The sequence below is a fragment of the Stylophora pistillata genome, chromosome 10 (genome assembly GCF_964205215.1).
Source record: "Stylophora pistillata chromosome 10, jaStyPist1.2, whole genome shotgun sequence".
Taxonomy (NCBI): Eukaryota; Metazoa; Cnidaria; class Anthozoa; order Scleractinia; family Pocilloporidae; genus Stylophora; species Stylophora pistillata.
Window position 1 is genome coordinate 24,006,861 of NC_142528.1, and position 26,746 is coordinate 24,033,606.

Genomic DNA, 26,746 nt, shown 5'->3' on the forward strand with positions numbered 1-26,746 from the left:
GGTTTTAAATTTCGTTTTTGAAAATTATGTTAAGCATTATCAAATCTGTCTAGTGTATGTTTTATTTCACATCGCTCAAGAATTGTTTCATTGTCTATGTTATTTTCTTCTACAAATACTAGGGCTGAGTAATCCCTTTTTTCTGCCGGTTTAACGCTGAAAACATTCTTTATTGCATTTTATGATTATTTTCCTCGCGGCTGTACAGGAACAGTCAACGTCATGCTCTAAACAAGCTCGCCAAACAGGTTAACAATCAAACATTGAACTCATTGAATGGTGATGGTGTGACCACAGCGTGACATCTCCAAAGACAGCGGGAAAGATACTCGAAGCGTCTTCTACGAGAGCTGAACTGAGCAATCCGCTGAAGCCATGAAGGTGAGTCCATAACTGAAAACACCGATATATCTGTATTTCTACAAGATGTGTCCTTAATATCTATCCATTGTAACCACTAAATTTCGTTAGTAGAGTGAGAATACTGGTAAAATTTTGCATTCGATTTCCTGCTTTGGAAAACATGTTTTTAAGTAACAATCAATCATTTGAAAAATGTCTTTTCCTTGAAGGCGAACGAATATTATGTTTTTTTTCGTTTCGAAAAGGTTACTCAGTGTAAGTAATTTACTCTTAATTACTTTTGATGAAACAGAAGTGACATACCTATTCTTGATTTGGGTGAGAACGGCGATAGGTGTTTGGAGCGTACCCGGTGGACAACAACAATGGAGGAATGCTAATAAACTGAAGTAATACAAATGAAAAGTGATGATGAATATGAACTATGAACCGCAGACTGAAGGGAATAAACCAAAAATTTTCATTATTTTAAACCGGAAAATGTCCTTCGATGATACAGTCTTGATATCGAACTGGGGAAGACACACGCATTGAATTTTAATATTTGAATGGGAAGTTCGCTGTTGTCCACCGTTTTGTCCATTCATGCCTTCAGTTAGAGCCCCGACAATTACCAAAGCAGCCGTGGAAATACCGTAATTTCTGCCGTGAATAACTAAATAATCTTGTGAGTCTTCGTGAATGAAATCCAGCATAAGTGTTCCTTTGTTGAACCGAAAGCAGATTGCGAAATGAATCGTTACACAAAATTGTCATATGCACCGTGACACGCTTTTGACCATATGCCATGAGGTATCGACTAACCCTTGACAATAACATGGCGCTTTCGTATTGTTTTATTTTTTTCCTTCGGGGCTTCACGATCCAAGGGAAAGAGACTTTCTATTTTCCGAAAAGAGGATTTATTTCCAAAAGGTTTGTCCTAAGCTAGTATTAGTTTCGCCTACCTGTCGAAAAAGACAGATAAATACGGGTCACTTAACAGAGGGACTATGGGTAGACAGTGAAAGCAATAGTCATTAGCAAAATAAAGAGATCCAAAAAAATTGAGTTTATGAATATTCAGTGCTTAATAGAACGACAAAAGGATAAATTAACAAGGCTCTGCCGAGTCTTTTTGTCTTTAGGGACCTGAGTAAGCTTTTCTCGTGCGTTTTACTATTTGTTTGGTCTCAGAACAGAAACCACGACGGCACATTGTTTGAGTACCAATTTGGAATTTAACGTCGTTCATAAACTTGATACCGTCGGAAGTTGAAGTGTAGCGCCGTCATAGATGATAAACATTAAGATATCCGCAAGTTATCTTATTGAAAATATGAATTCATTTTTTAAGACGACGTCTTTCTCGGCGTGCTGAAGGTCCCTTTTGTTGCTCATGTGATAGGAGAAAGTTTCAGGCGACAGCGCTAGGCTGTCATTACATGTAAGCTAAAACCGAAATTTTAAAATTTGTGTAGGGAAAAAGAAGAACGTGGAAAATAAATTTCATTTGAAAATAGATAATTCAGCGTTAGTTTCATCTGGGAATAGCCTGGGATTTAGACTTTATGGAGAATTTATGTACTTTAAACATTTCCTGAGAAAACTTGTTAATGGCTCTAATGAAAAAGTTTACTCTGAAAGCCCGGAAAGCTTTCTCTGACACGTGTCAATAATGAGTCAATCATGATAACTCGTGGGAAATTAATCATTGGACTAGAGAAAGGAAATCTGTCTCACTCTCTCAGTGTTATGGTTGAAAACTGACGCACATAGTGAAAACTACCCATTTTCAAATTTTTTCGCGAATAAGTTCGCTTTTTAATAAGTAATTGTTGACGGAGATGGAGGACAGGACGGGAAAATATTTCCTTCGTGGTCATGACCTATGAACCAAGCGCAGCAAGCTTCGTGCATCATAAGCAAATTTCGTGGGTCATGACCGACAGCCAAATATTTTATCATATGTACATCGTTCTTTTTTTTCTTTGCTCTGTTAGGACCGCTTTGTACGGCCCTACTCGCGCATTGCCTACGGCAGGGCATTTTCGCTAAATGTTTTTCGATAAAAGCGCGCGGAACGTACGGGTCACCATAACTAAATATCTATAGTGACCGAATGTGAGAGCTGATTGAAGTATTTTCATTGCAGTTATTTTTCAGACTTAAACGCAGAAAATGGCTAAAAATCCTCCTCGTTTTCATCTGTCTTATTATTATTGCGACACTCTTGGAACAGATGTACCTCGTTAGAACGAAACCTTTGTTAAATGTCTACATGGCGAAAGTCGGTAGCTCAATCGACCTTTCCTTTCGTACTGACTGGGACACGAAGTTCTCCCGAACGACATGCGCAATAACGCATATTCATACTAACCATTCTCATGATGGTAAGAAATGCCAACTTCCTAAACTGGATCCTTTCCGTCCATACGTGGTGAAAGCTATCAAGCCTGTAGAGTCAATAGACTGCACTGGAAGATTGTACACCGAATATGAAAATAGCGTGTTAAGACTACTTGACGATGTCAATGAAGGTTAGTTTACGGCCGATTTGTGTTTTGTTTTTATTTTGTTTTTCTTGTTTTGTTTCAGTTTTAGGGACCAGTCTTTTTATAACGACTGAAGAGGGGGTGGGAGGGGAGGGGCGGGTGGAAGGATTTTGGGGAGATCACATAATTATCATGGGTAACGAAGGTGGATCAGTCGGCGCTAACAGAATAAAAAGGGGGAAATATAGAAAATTGACTGCCAATGAGGGGACCCTCAGATTACTTAGAGCCTTAGCGGGGGGGGGGTGTATTAGTTAAATTTCTTCGACCTCTTAGGCGATAAATAGAGATTATTCCACGGAAAGTGCGCACGAACTATTTTTATTCACGAGTTGCAATGCATCAAAAAACAAAAAATAAAAAAAAAGGGTCGAATGAGCGCAGCGAACAACTGAGATTTTTTATGCATCCCAACGATTGCACAATGATCGCTCGTGCACACTTTTCATGGTGTGATGTTTTTATATCATACATACTGAGATTTCTTTTCTTACTGACCGACACATTTCAAAGATTGGAAGCGAACGACTGTGAAAAGATATCGTTCGTCAAATCAGAGACGCCAACGGTAGTACTCTACAGTGAACATCTCAGTATATATGAAATAAATAGTGATAATTGGCCTCAAATTGAGAAAATGATTTACAGGTCATGAGAAGTCCGTTTGTCACAAGTTTTCCCTAAGACGAAAGGGTGCATTGTTTAGCAGGGAGGGATTTGTAAAGTAGGAGGCCAACTCGAAGGGTGCAAACTGGATTTGGCCGAGCCTCTCTACATCTGACCATGTTCGACTCTTGCGAGCTCAATAGCTCTCTTATTATTCAAATCCAACTAATAACAAGGAAAATCGGCATGTTATTAAATATAAAGCTCAAAAACATGTTGAGGTGGTTTAATATGGTTAAACGCTCCTGGCCAAATCAAGCTTCTACACGTGTTTCTTCTCTTATGATTTGCCACGCGGTATAATCACTGCATATGACGGGGATTTTTGTTTGCTCAACTCTTCCTTGTGGATATTCAGGACCTTGTTTATTAAGTGTCTGCATAGTAATTTAAATACGTTTAAATGGGTCGCGGTTGTCGTGGAAGTAATTCTATGAGAAAATTCATGCCTGACGAGGGAATTCCGCGTTAAATTGCACGCGGAAACCGATATCGCAGGAATCGCAAAGGGATGAGTACAATATCGGTTTTCAATGGATTTTTCTTGAATCACATAATTGAATGAAAATAAGAAAAAATAAGACAGAAATATTGGTTTTTTTTTTTATCCTGAGCGCGTAACAAGAGATGCGAAACAATATCACTCAGTTTCGTTTTCAACTCGCAATTCCATGCAGAATATCCGTGGCTTCGTTAACCAATCAGAATACAAGATTTTATTCAATCATGCGATTCAGGTTTGAATACCACTGCTACTACTATGCAGTCTGTCGATTCGACAGTAACTGTTTCACAAAGAGTTCAGACCCTAATCAAGTTCCTCCAGGTTTTTCTGTCCTTCGCTCGCCGCTCCCAAGTAAGCCTCTGCAATGTTCTCCCGCCTCAGGTTTCTTTTCACTGTGTCCTTGATGTATATGTTGAAAACCCTAATGAAGACAATATGATGACAACGGTTGTAAGAGTACAGTCAAACGTTTCTGTAATTCGTGAACAACAAGAAGGGTCTTGGAATCGGTGAGCAACTTTTCTGTAGTCTGAATGGGTATGTTTTCAGGATTTTGGTACACCAGGCCTATTTGAACTAAGTTTCTCTTTTTTTGCAGAGTCTCAAATCGAAGAGGTGTTTGCAGTGCCAATCCTTCGAATTACAGATCACCATGCGACCTACGGAGAGAAGACCTTCCTTAGCCTGAATAACAGAAGTGCCATTATGGAAGATGACTTCCTCAAGGTGACCATTCGCTTTAGAGACGGATCAGAGCAAACAGATTTTCACGCCTCGATTTCAGAAATTCCCGAAGTTTCAAAGCGGAAAGAAACGCACAGCTCCCCCTTAAACATAATGATTCTGGCATTCGATGGAACATCGGCTGCGCACTTTGAGAGGATGCTACCCAAAACATATACTTACTTGAAAGACAAGCTAGATTCCATCATAGTGAGAGGTTACTCAGTCGTAGGAGAGTCTACGACGCCCCAACTGACTGCACTTTTGACGGGAAGGTCATTGGAGGAGAACTGCGCTTTTAGTGAAGGAAGGAAAGAGTACCCAGCCTCTACATTTGTAGACGTGTGGCCCTTCATATATAAAGATATGAAACGTCTCGGAATAGTTACGATGTGGAGTGAAGATGATTACCTCTTGGGTAAGGCCGAGTCCCTCGATGATTAAGAGACATAGTAAGCCTCCAAGCTGCGCGCGCATGCATTTCCGTGGATCTCGCGAGTAGTAAATAAGGTGGCAAGTGAATTTTTGGCTACAAAGGTTTTTTTTTGCGACACGGCCATCGGCTATTTTTTGCTACAGTTTGTCAGCTTCACTAAAATTAAATTCAATATTTTTTTTTTAAGAGAGAAAGGAAGACATTTTCTGCAATGAGATTTTTTTTTTTTTGTGACATAACTTTGTTGCGTGCTGATTTTATGTGCTGGTAATCTTTGCATCCGTTGCTCTAAAACTTGTCCAACCACTGCATTTTATTTAGGACTTTTGATTAACATGATTATCTTCACGATAAACAGAATATCTTGTTAATAATATCTCTTGCTCAAAGATCGAACTCAATTTGTGTCCACGCCTGGAAATGTGATAGCCTCCATCGTGCATAAGATTTCAGGCAAACTTTGTTGCAGTTCGGATTTACTCTCCTAGGTTTATCGTCTCTTGATAGTAGCCCTTTAGTCGATCCAATCGTTTCTCCTGTTAGTTTTGAAGACAAACTGCGACGGAGACAGCGCATGCGCTTGATGTACGGCTTTTCACACCCAGAGTTCTCTTTACTGTGGGCCATACATTTCTTTTTTTTTTTTTTTTTTCTAAGACTTTGGTTTTGGATCAAATAATAATCCCTTAGTTGATATTTTTTTCTATTCTCGTTACTTGGCTGCGTAATATTGTATTGATGTTGTTTGGAGAAATTATATTTTAGTCATTCCTAGAAGTAAAATAGTTGATATGAAATGACAGAGGTTGTTTTATTTTTTTGTCCCAAGGCACATTCACTCTCAGACTGAACGGATTTAACGAGCAACCCACGGACCATTACGGAAGAACCCTATGGTTAACCACGCCCAAGGAGCTCTGCTTAGAATCTCAGCAGCAGTACAAGGTACAGCTGAAATACCTCAAAAGCTACATGAAATCATATCCCGGGAAAAGGAAATTTGGTTTCACTTTTTTTTCCGATTTGTGTCATCGTGAACCTGGTCTTGTCCATGCTGCTGATGGCGGAATAACAGCCTTTTTCGAGTCTCTTCAACGAGAGAATCTTTTGAATGATACCATGTTCATCACCATGTCCGACCACGGTGCAAGATTTGAAGAGGTGAGACAAAGTCCCCAGGGGAAATTAGAGCAGCGACTTCCATTTCTTTCTTTCACCTTTCCTACTTGGTTTAAACGCAGTTATCCGGATCAAATGGCAGCTCTGGTTAAAAATACTCACTTTATTTCTTCACCGTTCGATCTTCATAAAACGATAAAACATCTGTTAGCGTTCCCAAGAAAGAATTTTATGGAGAGCGATACAACAGGTAAAAGCTTTTTCGAGCCTTATTCTATCAGCAGAACCTGTAGCGATACGGGCATTCCGGAATATTACTGCCCGTGTTTAAAGTGGCACCCCATTAGTTTAAATCATCCGCATTCGATGGAAGCTGTTAGAACTGCGGTGGACCACATCAACGAGCTATTAATGTCACATTCGATGACAGCCGAATTATGCCACCAGCTTAAACTTAAGATGATCGTTGAAGCTTATCAGAGTCAACCAAGCATTGAAACACATCTCACTTTAGATCTTGAACAAACCATGTGCACTTATCAAATTCAATTTCAAACCACACCTGGTGATGGCATATTTGAAGGGCTAGTCAGGATGGACTTATCCGGAAACTTTAAAGTTTATGGCAAACTGGATCGTATTAATATGTACGGTGAACAGCCGCGGTGTATTTATGAGCCTGTACCGTCTATGCGACCTTACTGTTTGTGTAAATAACGGACAGTTCTTTATTATTCACTTCTTACCAACTCAGTATGAAAACCGTACTGGGGAAAATTGGCCCGAGGTCGAGGCAGTACGGACCGAGCGCAGCATCCAGAAACGACCTAGTTAATATTCCCCAGTACGGCTCTAGCAAGAAAGGTTAGTAGGAAGTTCATAGTAAAGCACTCGGACCAAACTAGGTTATTTTGACTTTGCCGGCTTTCGCGAACAAAAATGCTCGTCTTATGACCGTTTCCGTGGAAACTGTTCGTATGGCAAAATACGGACCCAGTAAGAACCAATCACAACGCTCGGATTTACCTCATGGCCAACTTGCCACATACCAAAGGGTTGTAACTGGAATGGTTAATTTTAAGAGGAGACTTGCAATGAGGGACGGTCATTTCTGAAAAGGAAATACGAGTTACATATGTTTTGCCTTACATTTTTGCTAACAAATTAGTATGTACGTATGATGCACGATCCTCGCAGTAGATAGCGCTATTTATGCAATAGCGAAAATCAGACCTGAAAAAAATCAGGCCTGTACGGGACTCGAACCACTGACCTCTGCGATACTACTCCAGCGCTCTACCAATTGAGCTAACAAGCCAACTGGGAGCAGGCCGTTAAGTTGTTAGCTCAATTGGTAGAGCGCTGCACTAGTATCGCAGAGGTCAGTGGTTCGAGTCCCGTACAGGCCTGATTTTTTTCAGGTCTGATTTTCGCTATTGCATAAATAGCGCTATCTACTGCGAGGATCGTGCATCATACGTATCTAATACCGCAGTTCAAAATATATGAACTTCATATATTCATTGTATCTAAAATTAGTATGTGTAATCAAATGGCGACGAGTGAAATTAGGAAATAATTTCACGAGCGTTTTGTCAAAATTCTGATAATTTCCCGAGCCTTTAGACGTAGGTTCCGATAGCTGCAAAAACATTGACTCGGTATGAGTTCAGTACGAATAGCAATATGACATCTATTTAAGCAATGGAACAAATTTTTCCGGGCTCTATAACGTGATAAAGCCACGTGAGATTTAGAAGCTTTCCTCTTGTTCTCCCAACACCGAAATGGACTTTATCTCGTTATAGAGCCCGGAAAAAATGTATTCTTTTGCTGTTATGGCATGAATTTAACAAATGCGGGCTCTAAAAACCTGCTGAAGCATCCGCTTGAAAACTGAATTGACCGATCAGACGATGCGTGCTATGTTTATTTATGATAGAAAACTTGATAGCCTGCGGAGAAGGCGGTATTTATTTGAGTTTGGCGAGCGCGTTCTCAGTATTTTCTTGGTGAAAACTATAGCTGCCATCTTTGATTATACAGTAGCGGATGACTGGGGTAAGAAAGAAACCTCTACCGAGGGACTGAGAGACAGTCAAAAAGGAAGGAGCGGGAAGGGGTGGGGAAATAGAAATAACGGTGTCTTGTCGTCTTTCATCCCCACCCCACCCCCCTACTATACACTTTAACTCTAAATCAACCATGTGATGTCAACTTGCCCTAATAAGACACCTGCACCGCAGGCTTGTTACTTAATCGCTAATTCTAGAAATTTCAGAAAGAAATAACGAAAGACTATTGTTAGGTGAAAGAGGTGTGACTGAAAATAATTTCGTAGATTCTCAATTAAAAGTACCATTGTTCCTTTGAAACAAATCGATTTTTGCCTATTTAGATATATATTAATACAAGCTCGCACTAAAAACTGTTCCAAAAAGCACTCTAAATAGTCCATTCCCGAATTACCTAGAGCCTGGTTTTTTAAAAAGCGAGTCTTAGTGCATATAAAATAAATTTGTATTCACATGCAAATTAAACTCATTTTCACAAACGTGATTGAGTACCAGGCCTCGTTTTGAGAAAGAGGCCGAGGGTTCAGCTCGGAAATGGCCTATTACAGCTTCTAAATGAGCTATCCTATGTGTAAAAACGAATCCCGAATTCAAAGCACTTTCTTTAGATATTAGCTTAAAAATTTTCACTCTTAAAAATAAAGTTGTGCAATCATCCAATCGCCTGTATGATTACTATCACAATAGTCAACTTATATATGCAACACCTACCTATTAAAAAAATTGAATAAACTAAACTTTGAGATGTCTAAGAACAAAATGCTTATCCTGAGTGCACTTTCGATTTTAAAAAAGAAATTATTCCAAGCTCTTTTTTTGGAATAATTTCTTTATTGATGGCTCTTATTTAAGTAAACCTTTGTTAGCAACACATTTATGGTTGTCATGCAAAACTGGAATGTTTGACGTTTTAAATAAGAAATATGATTTAGTCATTTTAAAGAAGAAAGACCATAAAGGTAAAGTAGCTTTTGCTTTGTTTTCTTTTCTTTGGTGGAGTCCTCCGACAGGTAAGTCCTGCAACAATATGAACAATTTGTAAAAGAAAAAAGTAAAAGAAAAAAAAAGTAAAAGTAAAAGAAGTTGTAAGGCGGGATCTCGTAACTTGAACAAATATGACATCGATCTTTATTAACTTTTTAAAGTTTGGCACGCAGCACGTTTTGAATTATTATAACTTAGCGTAGCGGTGAATACATGTGTTGTAGAGTATTTTAAAGGATTGCTATTTTGAGTATTTTTAGGTTTACCTTTTGTTTTAATGAGGCTCGCCTTTTTGCGACTACGTTGTTATTTTGGTAGATCTATAGTTTTGATCATTTATTTTTAGTGTGCTTGAACTTGGCTCAGTTCTTACTGTGCTAGACATTTTAATCGCTTGTTATGGTTGAGGATAATTATTTTGCTAGGTGGTCGTGTTTGGGTTGGTAAAACTGACCTTGATTTTTACCCACACTGAAAATCCTGTTTTGGAAATTCCCACGGTCAGCTAACCCAAACATGACCACCTAGCAAACTAGTTATCCTCAACCATAACAAGCGATTAAAATGTCTAGCACGGTAAGAACTGAGCCAAGTTCAAGCACACTAAAAATAAATAATCAAAACTATAGATCTACCAAAATAACAACGTAGACGCAAAAAGGCGAGACTCATCAAAACAAAAGGTAAACCTAAAAATACTCAAAAAAGCAATCCTTTAGAATACTCTACAACACATGGAATGATTATTTTTATTGCTGAAGGGGAAAAAAATAAGTCTCTCTATCAAAATGAAAGCGAAGTTTTCTCTATAAGCTTATCAGTCAGAACTTTGACCAAAGTTGTGCATTGGGAATTAGTACTTTTTGACAGGCACGAAACGCGAATTTTACGGACTTCAATGGACATTTTGGCTGACTGTGTTTGCCCGCCGACTGTTTGTCGGCGGACAAAAAGGTCCCAAAGTGATAGCGTCCGCTAACTCGAACCCCACGGTAACTCGAACAAGATCTGATTTTCATTGACCCAATTTTTTTCAGTCATTTACTATCCGCTAAATCCAACCATTTTTGGATTCCCTTAGGAATTCCAGTCAGTGGGGATCTACTAACATATAATTTATACCCGCGAACATAAACTCTATTAATGAACTTGAATATATGAAACTCATATATGAGTACTTCGGAATTTTGTTTCCTGCTTTGTTCACTATAGCTAGAACCTGGTGACCTAATTTCGACGCTCACCACGTTTAATGCCGTGTGTCATGAATTTTCGGATTATCATTAAAAATGTGGCGAACGAAACTTCGCACTATTGATTAAAGAGAAAGAGAACCTTTGGTCGCGATTCGTTTGTCTTTTCGTGCTGTTCTTTTTAGGAATCACTCTAAATACCCATTTGCGAAGCTCTCTTTTTTTTCATTTAACTCTCCTCGGTACAAATCAATCGGTGAAAAATATTAGCTTCACTTGGTTTTTTGTTGATGTGATGCTGTTTCAGTAGAAAATCTCTGAAATATGAAAATTTTCTATGGAAGTATCAGTAACACCAAATCGGAAAATTCTGTTTGCGCTAAAGATAAAAAAAAAGCAAAACAAAAGAAAAAAAAAATTCGCGTCTATGAGGAAACTTACACTCCGCGACACATCCGTGCCACACGATTGTGAATTTCTCTAAGTCAGTTTATTGATTTAAGATGTAGGTTTGTAAATATCAACGATGTACTTGCAAAAAAAACAGCTCCAAAAGTATACATTCCCTGTAGAAAATTACTAAGTAGCACTTGGTTGGTAACAGGGACCTTAAGAAAGCCAAGGTGACGACGACGTCATCGAGAACGTGGCGAAACAAAGATCCAATAGGCAAAACATGAGCTCAGCACGTACGTTTTAAAACTTTGTACAATTTTTTAGCTTTCCTCTCCAAAACAACCACGCGAAATCATCAAATTATTTAAGTTTCAAATTGGAATTCAACGCTTCTCACACATGTTGCGATGAAGTTGAAGTGTGGCGCCGTAAGAGACAGCAAATACATTCAGCAATTTGAATAATTTCAACTAAAAATATATATTCATTTTTTAATCAGCGTGTTACTCAGAGTTGCAGTCCTGACTGCTAAAAATCCCTGTTATCGGTAATAAGATTTACTGTGAACTGATTGGTTCCTAGTTTAACAGGAAGGCTTATTTCAAGGGACAAAATGATGTGGGGGAAGAGGGGAATAAAATTAATCTAACGAAAGCTCCTTCTTTTTTTCCTCATACCCTTCTCCCCTCTTATGAAATAACCCAAATATCTACAGCTATGTCCAGGAAAATTCAATTTCATAAAATAAATTCAAGTCATAAACGTTAAATTGTTTTTATAGGGTTCCACGACCACATGGCGGCTGTCAATGTAAGTATCCTAAGGCTTCTTGCGTCACTTGCATTCGCGCTCACCGCTTTAACGCTGATAAGATACATAGAATACGTCACAAAGTTCTCCAACGGGCTTCGGTATACGACTCTTTTCACCTTCAACCGTTCAAATATTCTTCACGACCAAGGTGCATACGCATTACCTATGGCTGTCTTCAACAACAACTCCCATTCAGATGGCGGGAGACCGGGTTGTAAAATTGCTACAGTGGAGCCCTTTCTGGCTGTTATTATGGAATCTCTCAAACCCGTACGATCCATCAAATGCACAGGAAGACTATATACAGAGTATGAAGATAACGTGTTAAGACTTCTTGATAACGTTAGTGAAGGTTCGTTGAGGAGGATGATTCCAACCCCATTTATTATTATCATTAATGTTAATATCTTTAGGATGACAATGTTTCTTCATATCGGCCAACTACTGCCGATCTCAAGAAGCACAGAGTCCTGAAGGCACTAAGGAGGAACAAAAGCATTGTCATCCTAAAGCAAGACAAAGGAAATGGGGTTGTCGTTCTATATCGAACCGATTATCATGACTAGGGCATACTGATAATGTTAATATCCCTATAAAAAAAATAAGAAAAATAAACGTAATTAAGTTTTAAGTCATCTTTATCCATCGTGCAAACTGAGTACCTTCACCTCGGAGAGGTCTAAAAATTATCACTTAGGTAAGAGAGAAAAACATGACAGAGGCGCATAATGATGAACCATGAAGGAACAAGGTTTGCTCAAAATGGATGCCAGAACGGAAGTGACTAACATATAATTTCTTCATATAAAGTCAATACGTTATCTAGCAAACAGGTAATGAGAATGCTTTAACTTATCAGGTAGAAGTTATTATCATGATCTAACACCAAATTCTCGTGACTAATTATCAAAGAAATGTTTAGCAGCTAACTAGAGGGGAGAATTAACACCCAAAGAAATAATCTCAATATATCAACAAAGTTGAAATGGTAAATTAGCCACCGTTACGATTATAAAAGCTGACTTTTCGAGCGTTAGCCCTTCGTCGAATGACAAAGGGCTAACGCTCGAAACGTCAGCTCTTATAATCGTAACGGTGGCCAATTTACCATTCAACTTTGTTGATATATTGAAATTATTTCGTTACCCCCACGTTCATATAAAGAAGGTGAACAGCCGCGAACAGTTTCTTTAGAAACTATCAGCCTTTTAACACTCAAAAGGTTTAGTGAGTTGCAAATGACAAAGTTAGAACATCATCTGGTTAAATTCTTCAAGCTGTAAAGACAGCTAACGACGTAGTATCCTTTAGAACGCTTAGCTATTTTTGAAGTTATTTTTGATAGAGAAAAAAAAATCAACTATAATCGTCTTCACGTTGAGTCTCTCTGAGTTTGTATCCATGTGGGGTATGTTTTCTTATATCCTAGTTTCAAAAATCCCCTTTTAAATTACCACTTCCCCTTTCACCCGCAAGGTTATTTATTTACATTTCTTTTCTTCTCCTTGTTAGAGCATCAAGTTGATGAGGTCTTTGCCGAGCCTTTGATTCGTGTTTCTGACTTTAACGTATCACTGGGAGAAAAGAGATTTCTAGACTTAGCGAAGAGAGAGGTCGATGTAAATAGTGACTTTTTAAAAGTGACAGTTCGTTTTAAAGATGGCTCCCAGCAGACAGATTTTCATGCTTCGATTTCAGAGATACCCGACGTCGCGCAGCGCAAAGAAACACACAACGCACCTTTAAACATAATGGTTCTAGGGTTAGACAGAACATCCTCGGCCCATTTCCAAAGAATGGTTCCGAAGACCTATGCTTACTTGAAGGAGCAATTGGATTCTGTTATATTCAAGAGTTATTCAATAGTCGGAGAAAATACAGCACCAGCTTTGTCTGCCTTCCTAACTGGCAAGTCACTGGCGGAAAACTGCGCATTCAAGGAAGCAAGGAAAGGTTTTAAGAATGCTGGAGTAGTTGACGAGTGGCCATTTATATTTAAAGATCTCAAAACCCTCGGAATTCCTACAATGTGGAGTGAAGATCAGCCATCTATAGGTAAATCGGTTTCAAGTGGAAGCATTCTACCGAAATTATGTGATTTTATCTCCAGTATTAAAAATTTTGTGTGCAATTATAACACTGGACTCGTTTTCAGCCTCGAAAGACGCTCTAGGCATAATTGAATTTTCTTTGGAAAATGGCAAAAATTTCTTTTGTATGCCGACATTTTGAATATGACCGCTTTCCTCTGCGTAACACTCCCACAAAGTGATAGATAGCGATAGATAGCGATCGTTAAAAAAACTGGGAACTAAAATAGAAAGGTACTTTTGATTGAAAAATGAGGTTTTGCAATGAGTTCCTTAAACCTCTTAACGTGGATACAGTAATCTGGTGTTTGCGTCGCCAGGTTACTGAGCTGTTTTCAAAATGGCGGCGTCCGTGGTCGAAATTTTTTAGCTTATTTGAAAAAAACTTTTCGAAAGGTTGTGTAAATCTTTGCAGTCGTAAACCATAACATTTAATTTGAATTTTTTAGAAATATACTTCGTGACGGCGAAGATCAGAATTGTATGATTTTTTGACTGCAATTTGAGTGAATTTTACTGGACATTATTTAGATACTATCCATCGAAAAAAAAATCAATCACTTTTTTATATGGTGTTATCCAAGCAAAGAAAAGAGCTCAGTTTTTGTATCCCTCAGGAGCATTTCACTTTCGACTGAAAGGATTCAATGAACAACCCACTGACCATTATGGAAGATCCCTGTGGTGGTTGTATGATGGTGGCCTCTGCAAGCACTCCCTTGCACAGTACAAGCTGCAACTGCAGTACCTAAAGAGCTTCATGAAGTCCTATCCTGGAAAAAGAAAATTTGGTTTCGTATTTTTGTCAGACCTCTGCCATCGCACGGTTAATCTTCTTAGTGGTGGGGATGACGGATTTGTGGAATTTTTTGAATCATTAAAGAACAATAGTCTTCTTAACAACACTTTGTTCATTACAATGGGTGATCATGGTCCCTACACATATGGTGTTATACGTGATAGTCCTCAGGGCAAACTCGAACATCGGCTTCCATTTCTTTCTTTGACCTTCCCTGCTTGGTTCAAACGCAGTTATCCGGTGCAAATGGCAGCACTGATCAGGAATTCCCGGATCATAACATCACCGTTCGATCTCTACAAAACGATGAAGCATCTGTTAACATTTCCAAAGAAAACTTTTGTTGAAATGGATACCGTTGGTGCAAGCCTTTTTGAATCGCTACCAAATGACAGAGCTTGTGAAGACACTGGTATCCCAGAATTTTATTGTCCCTGTTTAAGCCGGATGCAGTCCATCGACATTGCTCACACTCATGTTCATCAAGCTGTTAAGGTGGCTGTGAAGCACATTAATGACATTTTGATTTCTCGCCCAATCACGGCTAAGCTTTGTCATCAACTAGAGTTAAAGGCGATTTTTGAAGCTAACCAGATAATGCCAAGTCGTGGCTCACACAAAGACGTTCCAACAGATCAAGGAAAGAAATACCAGATCAAGTTTAAAACGACACCTGGTGATGGTTTGTTTGAAGCACTCTTGGCAATGAACTCAACTGGAGGCTTTAAGGTTTTACATTACATTTCTCGAATCAATACGTATGGAAATCAGCCAAGATGTATTGGACGTCGCGCACCATTTCTGAGACCATATTGTTTGTGCAGACAACGAATTTAGATAATAATTCGTTCCTACCAACTGGTGGAGTTTTACAGCAGATTTTCTCAGATTTACTTGCCACGTGTGTCGAAAACATCGATCTTACACATATTGGACAATTCTTTTAAGGGGGAAAGGTTATATATTTAAACTTCTTTCCGACATGTCTTCGAAAATACTGCGTCCTTTCTAGTGGCCTTCGCTTGTAAACATCTACAGCGGGATTTTGCGTAGAAACTACATTCTTGGAAATTCTAGAAAAGGGAAAGAACCCTCTGAGGAAAACAGTTAGACGGCCTGGAACGCGGGAAATCGTGAGTGACCAAAGCGCGACGCGAATGGTCGAGCGTCTGATTGGTGGAGAAGATCGTGCTAGAGTATTTTGACCAGTCAAATTGAATAATGAAGTAAACGCAATGTAATCTAAAAACAAATGAATAAAGGCTGATAGTTTCGAAAGAAACTGTTTGGGGCTGCGTCGGTGGGAGTAACGAAATAATTTGGATATATCAACAAAGTTGAAATGGTAAATTGGCCACCGTAACGATTACAAAAGCTGACGTTTCGAGCGTTAGCCCTAAAACAGCTTGGAAAATTAAAGGAGTTGAAAATTGCTTTAAAATTGATCCTTTCCATTACAACTAAAAGACTATTTAGTTAACCCCGCTAAATATGTGATTTATTATTCTTTTCACAGTGGACTTAAATACATTTCTTCAGGTATGGAAATGACTTTCCAACTGTTGTATAACCAAAACTGTATATCCCTGGAACATACTCCCAAAAGATGCAAGTTGCAACTGAAAATTTAAAATGAACATCCGTCAGATTAAACAAATCTGAAAGATTTAAATAGGTTGTTCAGCTCTAGTTTTCATGAATTGAGTGAGTACAACTTGAATCCTTGAATCTATTCTGCAAGGAACAATTTCCTGAATTGAGGATGAGACTACCACCAATACTAAATCCTTTTTTCCACAATTCGCTGTCGTAAGCTGTTTATTTAACTGATAGATTCCATAGAGAAATATGTTTTTTGTCTTGTCATTAGCGCAGGACAAAGAAAGCATTCTGAGTCCCCAAAAACATCTTTCTCTATTTCTTTACCGAGCTCAGGACTTACCATCTTTCCTTTCAGTTCTATTTATAAAATAGATTCTATGTTGCTTTGTGTCTGTGCGGTAACAGATTACAGATTACAAAGTGGCATATGAGACGTAGGGTTACCCCGGACCATCCCGTGGAAAGATCGTCAATTACGTAGCATGTTTTAATAGAAATGCTTCAAATCACTTGCCTGAAAAAGTGAAATCACTTTCCAGATTCCGTGATCTTGTAAATATAATTGGTTACTGGTCCGCCGGTACACAGCATGGAGCCGTGTGGGCACTGGGAAGGAGTAACTCCACTGTTACTGGTGTCACCTTCATAGCACAGTGAAGATTCGCCATGTAAACTGTACCTCCCTGCGGCTACTTCGTCGCTCCAACATGACCCTAGGCAGGAATTTTGATTTTAAAAAAGTGTAATCTTGAGATGTAAGATCTCTGGAGAAATCATTTAGATTTTCGACAAAGCTACATATTGACGCAAACCTTGGTTCTATCCCTAAAAAATTGTAGATATTCAAAACGAAACCTCCTCAAAGGCCAGAGAAGCTCTTTTTTATATGTCAGTATATGAATCAAACAAACATCTGTTTTCTCTGCCTACCTATCTTGCTGTATGTCGGTTCGTCTGCTATTGACAGTTTTCTATGTTCATTATCCACCAATTTGTCTGACCCGTTCAGTGTCCTAGTGAGCAGGCTATTGTTTCATGTGTATTTCTGTCCATGACTATGTCTACGATTTTTTGTATTTATTGTTTGACTATTGACTTCCTACTCAGCATAAGTTTAAAATGTTGGTTTATTAGTCTGACAGCCCTCTGTCTGTCTCTCTACCCGTCTATCTTCGTGTTCGTCCACTGATGACTGCCTATCAGTCTGTTTGTCTGTTTGTCTGCATACCTTCATGATCATATCTGTCTGACGTCTGTCTGCCCGTCTATCTGCGTGTTCGTCCACTGACTGCCAACCAGTCTGTCTGTCTATTTGTCTGTATACCTTCATAATCATATCTATCTGTACGTCTGTCTGCCCGCCTATCTGCGTGTTCGTCCACTGACTGCCAACCAGTCTGTCTGTCTGTTTGTCTGTATACCTTCATAATCATATCTATCTGTACGTCTGTCTGCCCGTCTATCTGCGTGTTCGTTTACAGACTGTCTACCAGTCTGTCTGTCTGTTTGTCTGCATACCTTCATATCCATCTGTCTGTCTGCCCGTCTATCTGCGTGTTCGTTTACTGACTGTCTGTCTGTCTTTCTATCTGTCTGTCTGTCCATCTGTCTGTCTGTCAGTCTGTTTCTCTGCCTCCCTGCTTACCTATCTGTGCTTCTTTGTCTGCCTGCCTGCCTACCTATCCACTTGCTGTCTGAATGTACGCCTGTCTGTCTATTTGATAAAAATAACAAAACGTTTGCATTTTCTCACCAAAATTGTTGACACCAAAGTGATCGTATCCCTTCGCCTTTGCATTACGGGCGCAGTTGCAGAGGAACATGGGAAATTCATTTTTCCAGTCCTTTGGGTCTATCATATGTCCTGCAAATACCGGGCTGGATGGGTCCACTTCGTTGTAGATTTCCTCGCCCAGAGCTCGATCATTTCTCACTTCGTTAAAGCATCCAACCGGATCAATTTCAATTTCACATTTGTCGGTCTCTTAATACGTACATTAAAAAAAAAAACAGACAGTGGATTTAGGGTAAAAAAAAAGCAACAACAACAACAACAACAAAGGGAGAGAGAAAGAAGGAAAAAGAAACAAAAGAAAAACGAAAAAAACAGGAGTGATTCATTTAAAGTTGTTTTGGGAATCAACATTCATAGAAATCCTTTTAATTGGGTACGATGTCAAAAAAACTATGTGATTTTTCAATGAACTTGAAAAACCTAGAAACGATGAAGTACTCTAAAAATATTTTGGCATGATTGTATCTTTTTCCGCCAACAAAGGCAGACAACTAGATGGTATTAAATATCTCGATATGTGGCAAACTTTTCGCGCGACATGTGAATGTGATGTTTTCTGAAAGTCGATGGATTCCTCTCTAATTTAATTTAATAGATTATAACTACAAACGATCTATGAATAAGAAATTGAAAGGCTCTAACAAATCCATTTTGCTCACTTATTTTGTAGACGTAGTTTGCAAAGTTTTGTCCAACACAGAATTTGCTGTAGCGCTGACAAGGCTGATAACATTGGTCAGTACACGCCTTGTGTAGGCCATCCATGGCAAACGTGTTTTGACCATTATCTCCACTCCAGCACTCCCCTGTTTTTAAACAAAAGAAAATAAAATACGCTCAAGAATCTCAATTTTCTACACAGAATGTATGGATTTTCTAGCAACCGTATCCTTGAATGGAAAAGACCTTAGCAGACTGCACCGCTATCCAAAAGCTTGAAGTTCCTTGAAAGGAATAATTTATTGGTCACAAAAGAGGACACATGAAACTTAGAAGCACTTTTCGAGTCTGTGTCGTTAAACCAAAACCAAAGTTATCACAACATTTTCAAGAGCCAATGAGAACTTAAAAGTACAAACAACCAAGCTGCCGAAAGCGCTGGAAAACGCAAGGTGCCAAGTCGTGTCTGATTGGTTGAGAAAGTGAGGCGAGTTTTCTGAACCAATCACAAAGCGAAGCAAAGCAAAACCAAAGCAGTCCCAGATTAGTTACGACACTCAGTTGGAAATTGCTTTAATGATCCAAGGCAATCAAGAGAAATCATTGCGCATTCCATAATGATGTAATAAAGTTTGCAGACGTCCAAGGGGTACATTTTGTTTGCGCTGTGCTAAGCTTAAGCCGATGTACGTTAATTTGCGCAGCTTCTAATGCAAGGAATAGGATGAATTTGGCGCATCATTAAACGTGACACAGAATTAATTTCGGTGAGTAATACTAACCGCCACGAAACTGGTGCGCGCTGTACTTTTTTTTAACGCAGAGAGATTTTGTAAATCAACAGGTATTCTGTATCACGTTGTTGGCTAAATACTTTATTAGAACTATCTAGATGCTATCTTCTTCATGGAACTGCAAAACCTTACCGTAGAATTGCAGACCGAAGAAGCTCATGTTCTCTTGTTGTGCCTTCTTAGCACATCTGCAAGCCAAGTCTGGCAGATAAACGTCCCAGTTCTTCCAGTCAATGAGCTTCCCGCTAAATTTGTTATGGAACACGTCGCGATCATTCATCAGGTAATTTGGCAAGGGTCGAGGTTCTCTGTGTCTGTCCCTGAAACAGCCAACCGTCTCGTATTGAAGGCTACAAGTCATGTCAACTAAAGAGGAGTGGAAAAAGGTAAACACATTGAAAACGTATGCGCCGATCAATTCGAAGTTTCAACGTCCCCCTGGGCAATTGCAACCCATGGGCTTTTGACTGACGTCCGTGCCCTGATAAGTTTCCAAAGGAAACTCAAATAACTTGCAATTGGGGTTTCCGTCCAGACCACGAAAATTTTAGTGTTTTAATGTTGTTGTTTTGCGGAGGATAGCTAAGAAATGTGCAAAGTTTTCATAAATAAATGCACGTGCTGAGCTATTTTTCTACCAATGAGACCAGTAATTTTGCTGCTTCCCCGTTTCTGTCATCGCCGTGGTTTTTTTAAAGACTTTTTTGAGGTCACTCTTGTTTAGTCTAAAACTAAGATGTGACCATCATTTTTGTTTTGTTGTTGTTGCTGTTGGACACCTCGTGTCCACTTACATAATTCCACACTTGGTCACATGACCGAAATGCCCGGTGTCTTTCTCACGTGTCTTTGAAGTAAGGATGGGCCGATACGGCATTTTCGAATCAATACGATACCGAGTACAATATTTACCTTTTTCTTCGATATCGATATCGATACTGTGACGTAATTGAAATGAATAGTAAGTCACGTGATCTGATTGGCTAAATGAAGACACCCTCGCACGGTTCTCAGTTCAGTTCTATATAGTAGTATCAACAAGACAGTCGAACAAGTCAATAATTTCTATTTCAATTATTGGGACTCATTTTTAATTTTCATGAGGAAATGAAGAATACCGCAATGGTGCAATCTTTCTACTTACTATATTAAGCAATCTGCAAATTTCTTTTGCATTCATGATCAAAAGGCGTACAGTGAAAGGTTATCAGTCACTGCACGGGTCACTGAATAAACAAACACGGCTGCACGACTTATTATGGACCCTGCGCCTCAATACTTGATCATCAGAGACTCCTTGGCATACAGGACCATACAGAGGTGCCATACTTTAGAACTATTTAACCTTCCTCAGTGCTTTTCCTGCTCGAGGTTTTTCTTTAGTAAGCAGGTATAGTAGTTTGCAACTCATTTTTGTTACTCCAGATATGTCCTTGTAATGCCTGGATTGTTGTGAGTTGTGATTTTGTTGCCGTTGCACTGAGTGACTTTACATTTACAGTTAATAGAATCGGGGCCTATTCCATAGTGAAACGTTGTACTTTAACCAGTAGACTGCGGTAATCCTACACTGCACGACACACTTCACACAAATGCGCACATGCACGATCTTGAGCCCGGAGTGTTTTCGGCTACTTGCCAGCGGTTAGTCGCGGGAGATTAAGGCGCGGGTAGGTCACGTGCAGTATCGAAAGAATCGATGCTCTTCGCTGGTATCGATGTTTTTCGATCCGACTTCGGTATCGCTGGTATCAGATATTTGGTATAGGTATCGGTCCATCCTTGCTTTTAAGCGTGTGTCACTTATTCTATAAGCGTCTCCTTGGACTTCACATGGCACAGAATGTAAGTAAATTTTTGTCCTAACTTTTCCTTTAGTTATCTTTTATGTTATTTTGTATTTAATTTAATTTTCTTTAGTTTATCACCGTTTTTACGACCTTATCGTCCGGAGCCAACTTCTGCGACTCGCAAGTGAATTAAGTGTAATTGTCAAAACACGTCGTTTGAAATATGCTAACACAACACCTCTGCCGAATTTTAACGCCTAAAGAGATTTAAACGATATAAAGGTAAAATTAAAGTCTTTTTACGAGCTAAGTGGCCCATCACGTCGGCGCTTCACTACGGTTTCAGTAGTATGAAGCGAAAAGGAGTTTATCTACTCCCCAGGGGAGTGGGGGGTGGTGATGTACATTCGCCAAAAACTCACCGATCTCGTACACCATGTTGATCCATTGTTTTCCAACGCAGAATCGATCGAATGCACCACATGGTTTGTAATCATCGCCTAAACATTTGTTTGCCTCTGCCTTACCCAGGGACATGTAGTCGTTGCTTGATTTTTGTCCTGCCCAGCATTCACCTTCGATGCAAGAAGTTGAAAAGATCAAAAATTAATACCGAAGAATTTACGGTTTGTTTTATCAAATGTTGGAATTATTTTCAAATATGCCATATGTTCAGAACATGTTGGCCGCGAACTTGATTTAGAAATGAAGACAAATTAGTGTAAGATTTCATTCTCACCGTAGAATTGAATTCCAAACACATCATAGCCAAGCTCCTTTGCTTTTCTGGCGCAGCGGCAAACAAATCCTGGCATATAAACATTCCAGTTGAACCATTCAATTTTTCGGCCACCATAGTTCTTTATTGACGGGTCGCGTTCATTTAAGATGTAGTTTGGCAACGTCCTCTTTGTCTGAAAACATACCAACAAAGAAACCAACAAAAACAAAATCCACATTACTTTAAATTTAGATCTGCCATCAAATGTATTCTTCTCTAAAGTGACTACCGAAACTGAAATTTGTTGTCATAGGAAAAGTTTCCAAAGTATGAAAGAGCATAGGCATAGTCCAAACAGTGAATACTTAAGATGATTAATTAATTAATTAATTAATCGAGTTAGACATGACTGTCTGCAATAATTCATATTTTCCGACTCATGAATGAATGAGGATTTCAGCATATACCTAGTTTTACAAATATATTTAATTTTAAACTTATGATTTTATTTTACAGCGGTAACATTGTCTTGTTACCTGAAATTCCATTTCAATGGAGTGTCAAGAGTAATCTGAGATTGTACTGGTTTTGCTTTACTTTGCTCTGTGATTGGTCAGTCTAGAAATCTCGCGCCACTCTCTCAATCAATCAGAGACAAAACGAAAAACAACCAATCCTGACTGTATCACGTGCGTTTTCCCGCGCTTTAGACAGTTTGATTGTGTTTACATGGAGTTCCCATCAACTCTTAAAGGTATTTTTATTTCTTCCGATTAGCCGTAAACGCCAAAAGTTAATTGCATTTTCCAGGCTTTCTTGGACCAAATGTAAAACCGACCATCCCGTGTTGAGATGGCTTTATCCCTGCCCCCTGTTTAGCTCAGTTTATACTCAAACGTTCATCGGTGGACTCTTACCGAATCTTTAAAGCATCCAATAGTTTTAAAATTCACATCACATTCAATTCTGCAGATATTGGTTGCCTCGGTTCCCAAACCTAACAATCATAGAAATAAAAGTAAGCTTACCATTTTTGCTGTCCTAAGTTTATTTCTGACAAAAAGTTCACTAAATTATATTTGTATTTGTTAGATTAAAACGATTCACAATTATTTTCCCCTTTACACTCTATGAGCGACTATTGATCCCCTTTCTGGTCCACAATCCTCCTCCTACTCTCCCCTCCCCCTTCCCCTCCCCCTTCCCCTCCCCCGCCCCCTTTTCCCTTCTCCTTCCCACAGGCGGTAAATAATAACTGGTGCCTTGTACTTAACTGTAAAGAATCCAGATTAACAAGATGGGCAGCATTCTGAAGGAATCTCGTCGAAGTTTCCAGTGATCTATTTGAAACGAATAAGTTAACTAAGAAATGCTTTTATTCAAGGGCGATACCGATGGGCGGTGATGAAAGAGGTAGGGGGGCTGTCTGCATTGAGGAAAAAAACGTGTTTTATTGAGAGGATGTTTGTGTTTTTGTGGGGAGAGAGAGGTGGCTTTTAATCGTTACGTTCACGTCCCCTCTCCAAGTGACCCTCACTGTTAAGATTATTTCGTACTTTGTACTGAAAAAATCCATCCCCCATCCGATTTTATCCTTTACTCATGAATAAAGGCTGATAGTTTCGAGAGAAACTGTTTGGGGCTGCGTCGGTGGGAGTAACGAAATAATTTGGATATATCAACAAAGTTGAAATGGTAAATTGGCCAGCGTAACGATTACAAAAGCTGACGTTTCGAGCGTTAGCCCTTCGTCGGAGCGAAGGGCTAACGCTTGAAACGTCAGCTTTTGTAATCGTTACGGTGGCCAATTTACAATTTCAACTTTGTTGATATATCCAAATTTATCCTTTACTCAGCCTTTTTCGCTTGAAAAAAATTTGTTTGGCAGCCCTTTCTGGTGCATACCATAAAAAAATTGTGGAATTTCTCTTGAGTGTATCTTAGAAAAGGAAATTGGTTTCAAACTGATTTTTGTATTTCAAACTTAAACACCGACCGGATGCTAATCGGGTAAAAAGTTTGGACTTAGGGAGGGCAATGTATGAAAATTCGCCTTTACCTGTTTGGGTACGTCCCAAGTTTGGTGCCTCACGGTGCAAATGAAACTGTTTTTCCTAAATAACATTAGTGAAACTGCCCGTTTAAACAATATCGGTAATGATATCGGAAATATCTTATCAAATATTTAGCAATACTGATCGTAGAAAATACAATCGGTGCCTATTGGTGCCAAAATTTTTAAGAAAAAAGTCGAAGTTATTTAAACAAAGGGGACAGGAACTGTGCTAAGAGAGACACTTTCGGAAAAAAAGACAATTTTTATACTCTGATTGAAATTAAAACTTGCGACATGACAACAGCTAGCTCCGATAATACTTCAATTTCTTCATATGATTGTTTTGATACATTAGTTTACATCCGTTTGATCGATGTTATTGGCTAATTGTTGAGGCAAGAAAGTCCGTTACAGTTATTATTTACTCAGCATAAGTATCCAATTACATGTATATCGAAACAACTGCAAATAGTTCTTTACGTTGTCAGTTATCAATGTTAACCCCGATCTACAAAATGAAAAAAAAAAAAGATTCATTACAGCGGTTCAATTTGGAATAATTTCAAGGTTGAATGGTTGAAAAACCAGAAAATCTATCAGCGTAAATGCAGTTTTTCTCTTCAGATCAGTTTTTTCTTCAGAGATCTTTTAATATTTGCTCCCTGAAAATACTGAATTACCTTTGCTAGAACTCTTCGTTCTCGATTCCTCTGAAAGGTTATCGTAGAATGCAATCAGTATAATTTATCAGTTTTTAGAAGACCTGACATACCTTGATGTTTTTCTCTCAGTTGAACCTTTCTGCCTTTTTCATCAAAATCTTTGTAGAATGCAGTCCTTTACCTTTATAGGGACTATCCTGTCGTGCATAAATTCATTTTCAACGAGACTCATCAATGGGAAAGTTTGCACAATATCAGAACGAGCAAAGGTTTCAATTTTCCCAAACGGTGATCTTCCACATTCTTTTTTGCACTCGGCTTCCTTCCGTCTTATTGAGGTACAAAACACTGTATCTTCGAGTGCAACTGAACGAGCTCTTTTGGGTTTACTGGTTTTTCATCTTGGGAATTGTGGAAACTTCACTTAATTCTCAACATTTTAATGAATGCAGTAAATGGTTTGAACCCGGGGTTAACATGTGAAGATCAGACTACACCTTCACATTTTAATGAATCGAAGACAAACCTACCTTTAGGTCTTGAGTGGCAACAAAAGACGATTTGAAAATTAAAAAGCGCTGGTCTGTTTTTCCACAGAATAGTTTTCACATCTATGGCATATATATTACAAATCTGGCTATAGCTAGTTATTTCGTATACATACATTTGACCAGCTGAATAATCTCTTTGCCACAGGGAACCAATGAGAAAACATGAACTTCTGGTGGGCGGGAAACGCAGGTGAAGAACTGATCACAAATTTTTCTAAATTTGCATCTGATTGGGGTGGAAGGCATCGGTTGATTTCTGAACCTTTAATCTGCCCAATCTTTCTAAGCGGCATATGGAAGTCTATGGCCTTTCCTTACATTTAGGTTGTTCTAAAAGAAGCAAAACGCTAGAAAACATTTTATCTTTCAATTCGGCACTCTTAATCCCAACAATATCAACGAACACTTTTCATTCAACTAATTCTTGTTTTTCTCGTTACCATGTTTCCAATTGCGCAGCTCCATTTTCTTCATATAAACACAAACACAACCCACAATTCCTCAATTTACTCTGACGAAGGGCTAAAGCTCAAAACCTCAGCTTTGAAACTCTTAACGATGACCAATAATAACAGTATCAATTCGTTCAGTGGATAAAACCAAAATTACCTAATTTCTGAACCAACTCGCATAAAGCGTATCGAAATCTTCCTTAAGTCACAATGTGTTGCATTTTTTTCAGTGATGAAAAGAGGAAAAGAGGAAAGCGTGTGCACGAAAGCATAAGTGGACATAAAGGATTTAATATTACAGGACATTTAACAAGAGTAAGTTAAAATAACCTTCATAAATATTTAAACTATGGTGTTTTACAAGGATTTTAGCCCTGAGAAAAGCCGTAACTGCACACCTGTCATCGCCTAGAATGCTATTGTTTTTCGCGACATGTACTTACAGAGCCCAGTTTATCAACGCGCGGCATAATATTTTGCAGGTCTAGAACTAGTCGGCTGTGATTGGCCAACAGATTTAGCTTTGGGAATACTTGAATCTCTTTGCAGATTTCAGCTGCTGTCAATCAAACGGTTGGATGCGTAAAGTAAATCCCAAGGTGCGATAGAGTTTACAATAGCGCTCTAATTGAAGGCGGGCCGCTCTGTTAACAAAGCGTCTTGCAATTCGAAATGCGGCGGCAGGGGACTCGAAAGTGCTCAAGGCGGTGCTCAGAGTTACCTGTGATCAGGGGAATTTTTCCGCGCTCATTTATTCTATGTTTTAAACCTTTTTTTGCGTGCCCCCGTTAAAAGAATAAACAGCGCGAAAAAATGGCCTAACCGTTCCGGCTCATTGTGAGCAGTGCGAGGGTCACTCGCTTTTACTTCTCGCTCTCACTGTTTAAATCCGCTGATATTTTATGATTACTTAATAACTAAACAGGTCCTAGTCTTCCTTGTTTCCAAATAGAGAAGAAGACTTCTC

The 26,746-nt window shown here is 38.9% G+C and overlaps 3 protein-coding genes across 4 annotated transcripts; 2 read left to right on the forward strand and 1 right to left on the reverse strand.

Annotated features, from left to right (window-relative positions):
* Positions 1-282: 282 nt before the first annotated feature.
* On the forward strand, positions 283-8,725 carry LOC111321476 (uncharacterized). The gene is made up of 4 exons (XM_022924369.2): positions 283-381; positions 2,498-2,882; positions 4,667-5,209; positions 6,057-8,725. Exons 1-4 carry the CDS (start codon positions 376-378, stop codon positions 7,061-7,063), a joined length of 1,941 nt encoding a protein of 646 aa, XP_022780104.2. The 5' UTR covers positions 283-375; the 3' UTR covers positions 7,064-8,725.
* A 472-nt stretch (positions 8,726-9,197) lies between these two features.
* LOC111321430 (uncharacterized) lies at positions 9,198-15,978 on the forward strand. The gene is made up of 4 exons (XM_022924310.2): positions 9,198-9,431; positions 11,776-12,159; positions 13,320-13,862; positions 14,515-15,978. The coding sequence occupies exons 1-4, from the start codon at positions 9,320-9,322 to the stop codon at positions 15,531-15,533; spliced, it is 2,058 nt and encodes a 685-aa protein (XP_022780045.2). The 5' UTR covers positions 9,198-9,319; the 3' UTR covers positions 15,534-15,978.
* Positions 15,979-16,183: 205 nt separating this feature from the next.
* LOC111321472 (uncharacterized) lies at positions 16,184-25,429 on the reverse strand. Of its 2 annotated transcripts, XM_088736114.1 has the most exons (12): positions 25,307-25,429; positions 24,887-24,973; positions 24,118-24,172; positions 23,333-23,398; positions 22,976-23,055; positions 22,077-22,251; positions 21,760-21,912; positions 19,680-19,913; positions 18,753-18,899; positions 18,052-18,282; positions 16,813-17,011; positions 16,184-16,315 (listed from the first exon to the last, which is right to left on the reverse strand). In XM_088736114.1, exons 4-11 carry the CDS (start codon positions 23,364-23,366, stop codon positions 16,827-16,829), a joined length of 1,239 nt encoding a protein of 412 aa, XP_088592240.1. In that variant the 5' UTR covers positions 23,367-23,398; positions 24,118-24,172; positions 24,887-24,973; positions 25,307-25,429; the 3' UTR covers positions 16,184-16,315; positions 16,813-16,826. The 2 variants fall into 2 exon arrangements, with proteins under 2 accessions (XP_088592240.1, XP_088592241.1); XM_088736115.1 differs by lacking the exon at positions 24,118-24,172.
* Between the last annotated feature and the right edge of the window lie 1,317 nt (positions 25,430-26,746).

What these genes read in the sequence shown, in the direction of transcription:
- LOC111321472 (XM_088736115.1), bottom strand. Translation starts at nt 23,366, where the DNA reads ATGCTGCCCATCTTGTTAATCTGGATTCTTTACA. An exon ending in CAACATGGTGTACGAGATCG is followed by an intron (nt 19,914 to 21,759) that starts GTGAGTTTTTGG and finishes ACTCCTCTTTAG; the next exon opens with TTGACATGACTTGTAGCCTT. An exon ending in AAACTACGTCTACAAAATAA is followed by an intron (nt 18,283 to 18,752) that starts GTGAGCAAAATG and finishes GTACGTATTAAG; the next exon opens with AGACCGACAAATGTGAAATT.
- LOC111321430 (XM_022924310.2), top strand. Translation starts at nt 9,320, where the DNA reads ATGTTTGACGTTTTAAATAAGAAATATGATTTAGTCATTTTAAAGAAG. An exon ending in TTGGTGGAGTCCTCCGACAG is followed by an intron (nt 9,432 to 11,775) that starts GTAAGTCCTGCA and finishes TTGTTTTTATAG; the next exon opens with GGTTCCACGACCACATGGCG. An exon ending in TGAAGATCAGCCATCTATAG is followed by an intron (nt 13,863 to 14,514) that starts GTAAATCGGTTT and finishes TGTATCCCTCAG; the next exon opens with GAGCATTTCACTTTCGACTG.
- LOC111321476 (XM_022924369.2), top strand. An exon ending in ACTTGACGATGTCAATGAAG is followed by an intron (nt 2,883 to 4,666) that starts GTTAGTTTACGG and finishes CTTTTTTTGCAG; the next exon opens with AGTCTCAAATCGAAGAGGTG. An exon ending in TGAAGATGATTACCTCTTGG is followed by an intron (nt 5,210 to 6,056) that starts GTAAGGCCGAGT and finishes TTTTGTCCCAAG; the next exon opens with GCACATTCACTCTCAGACTG.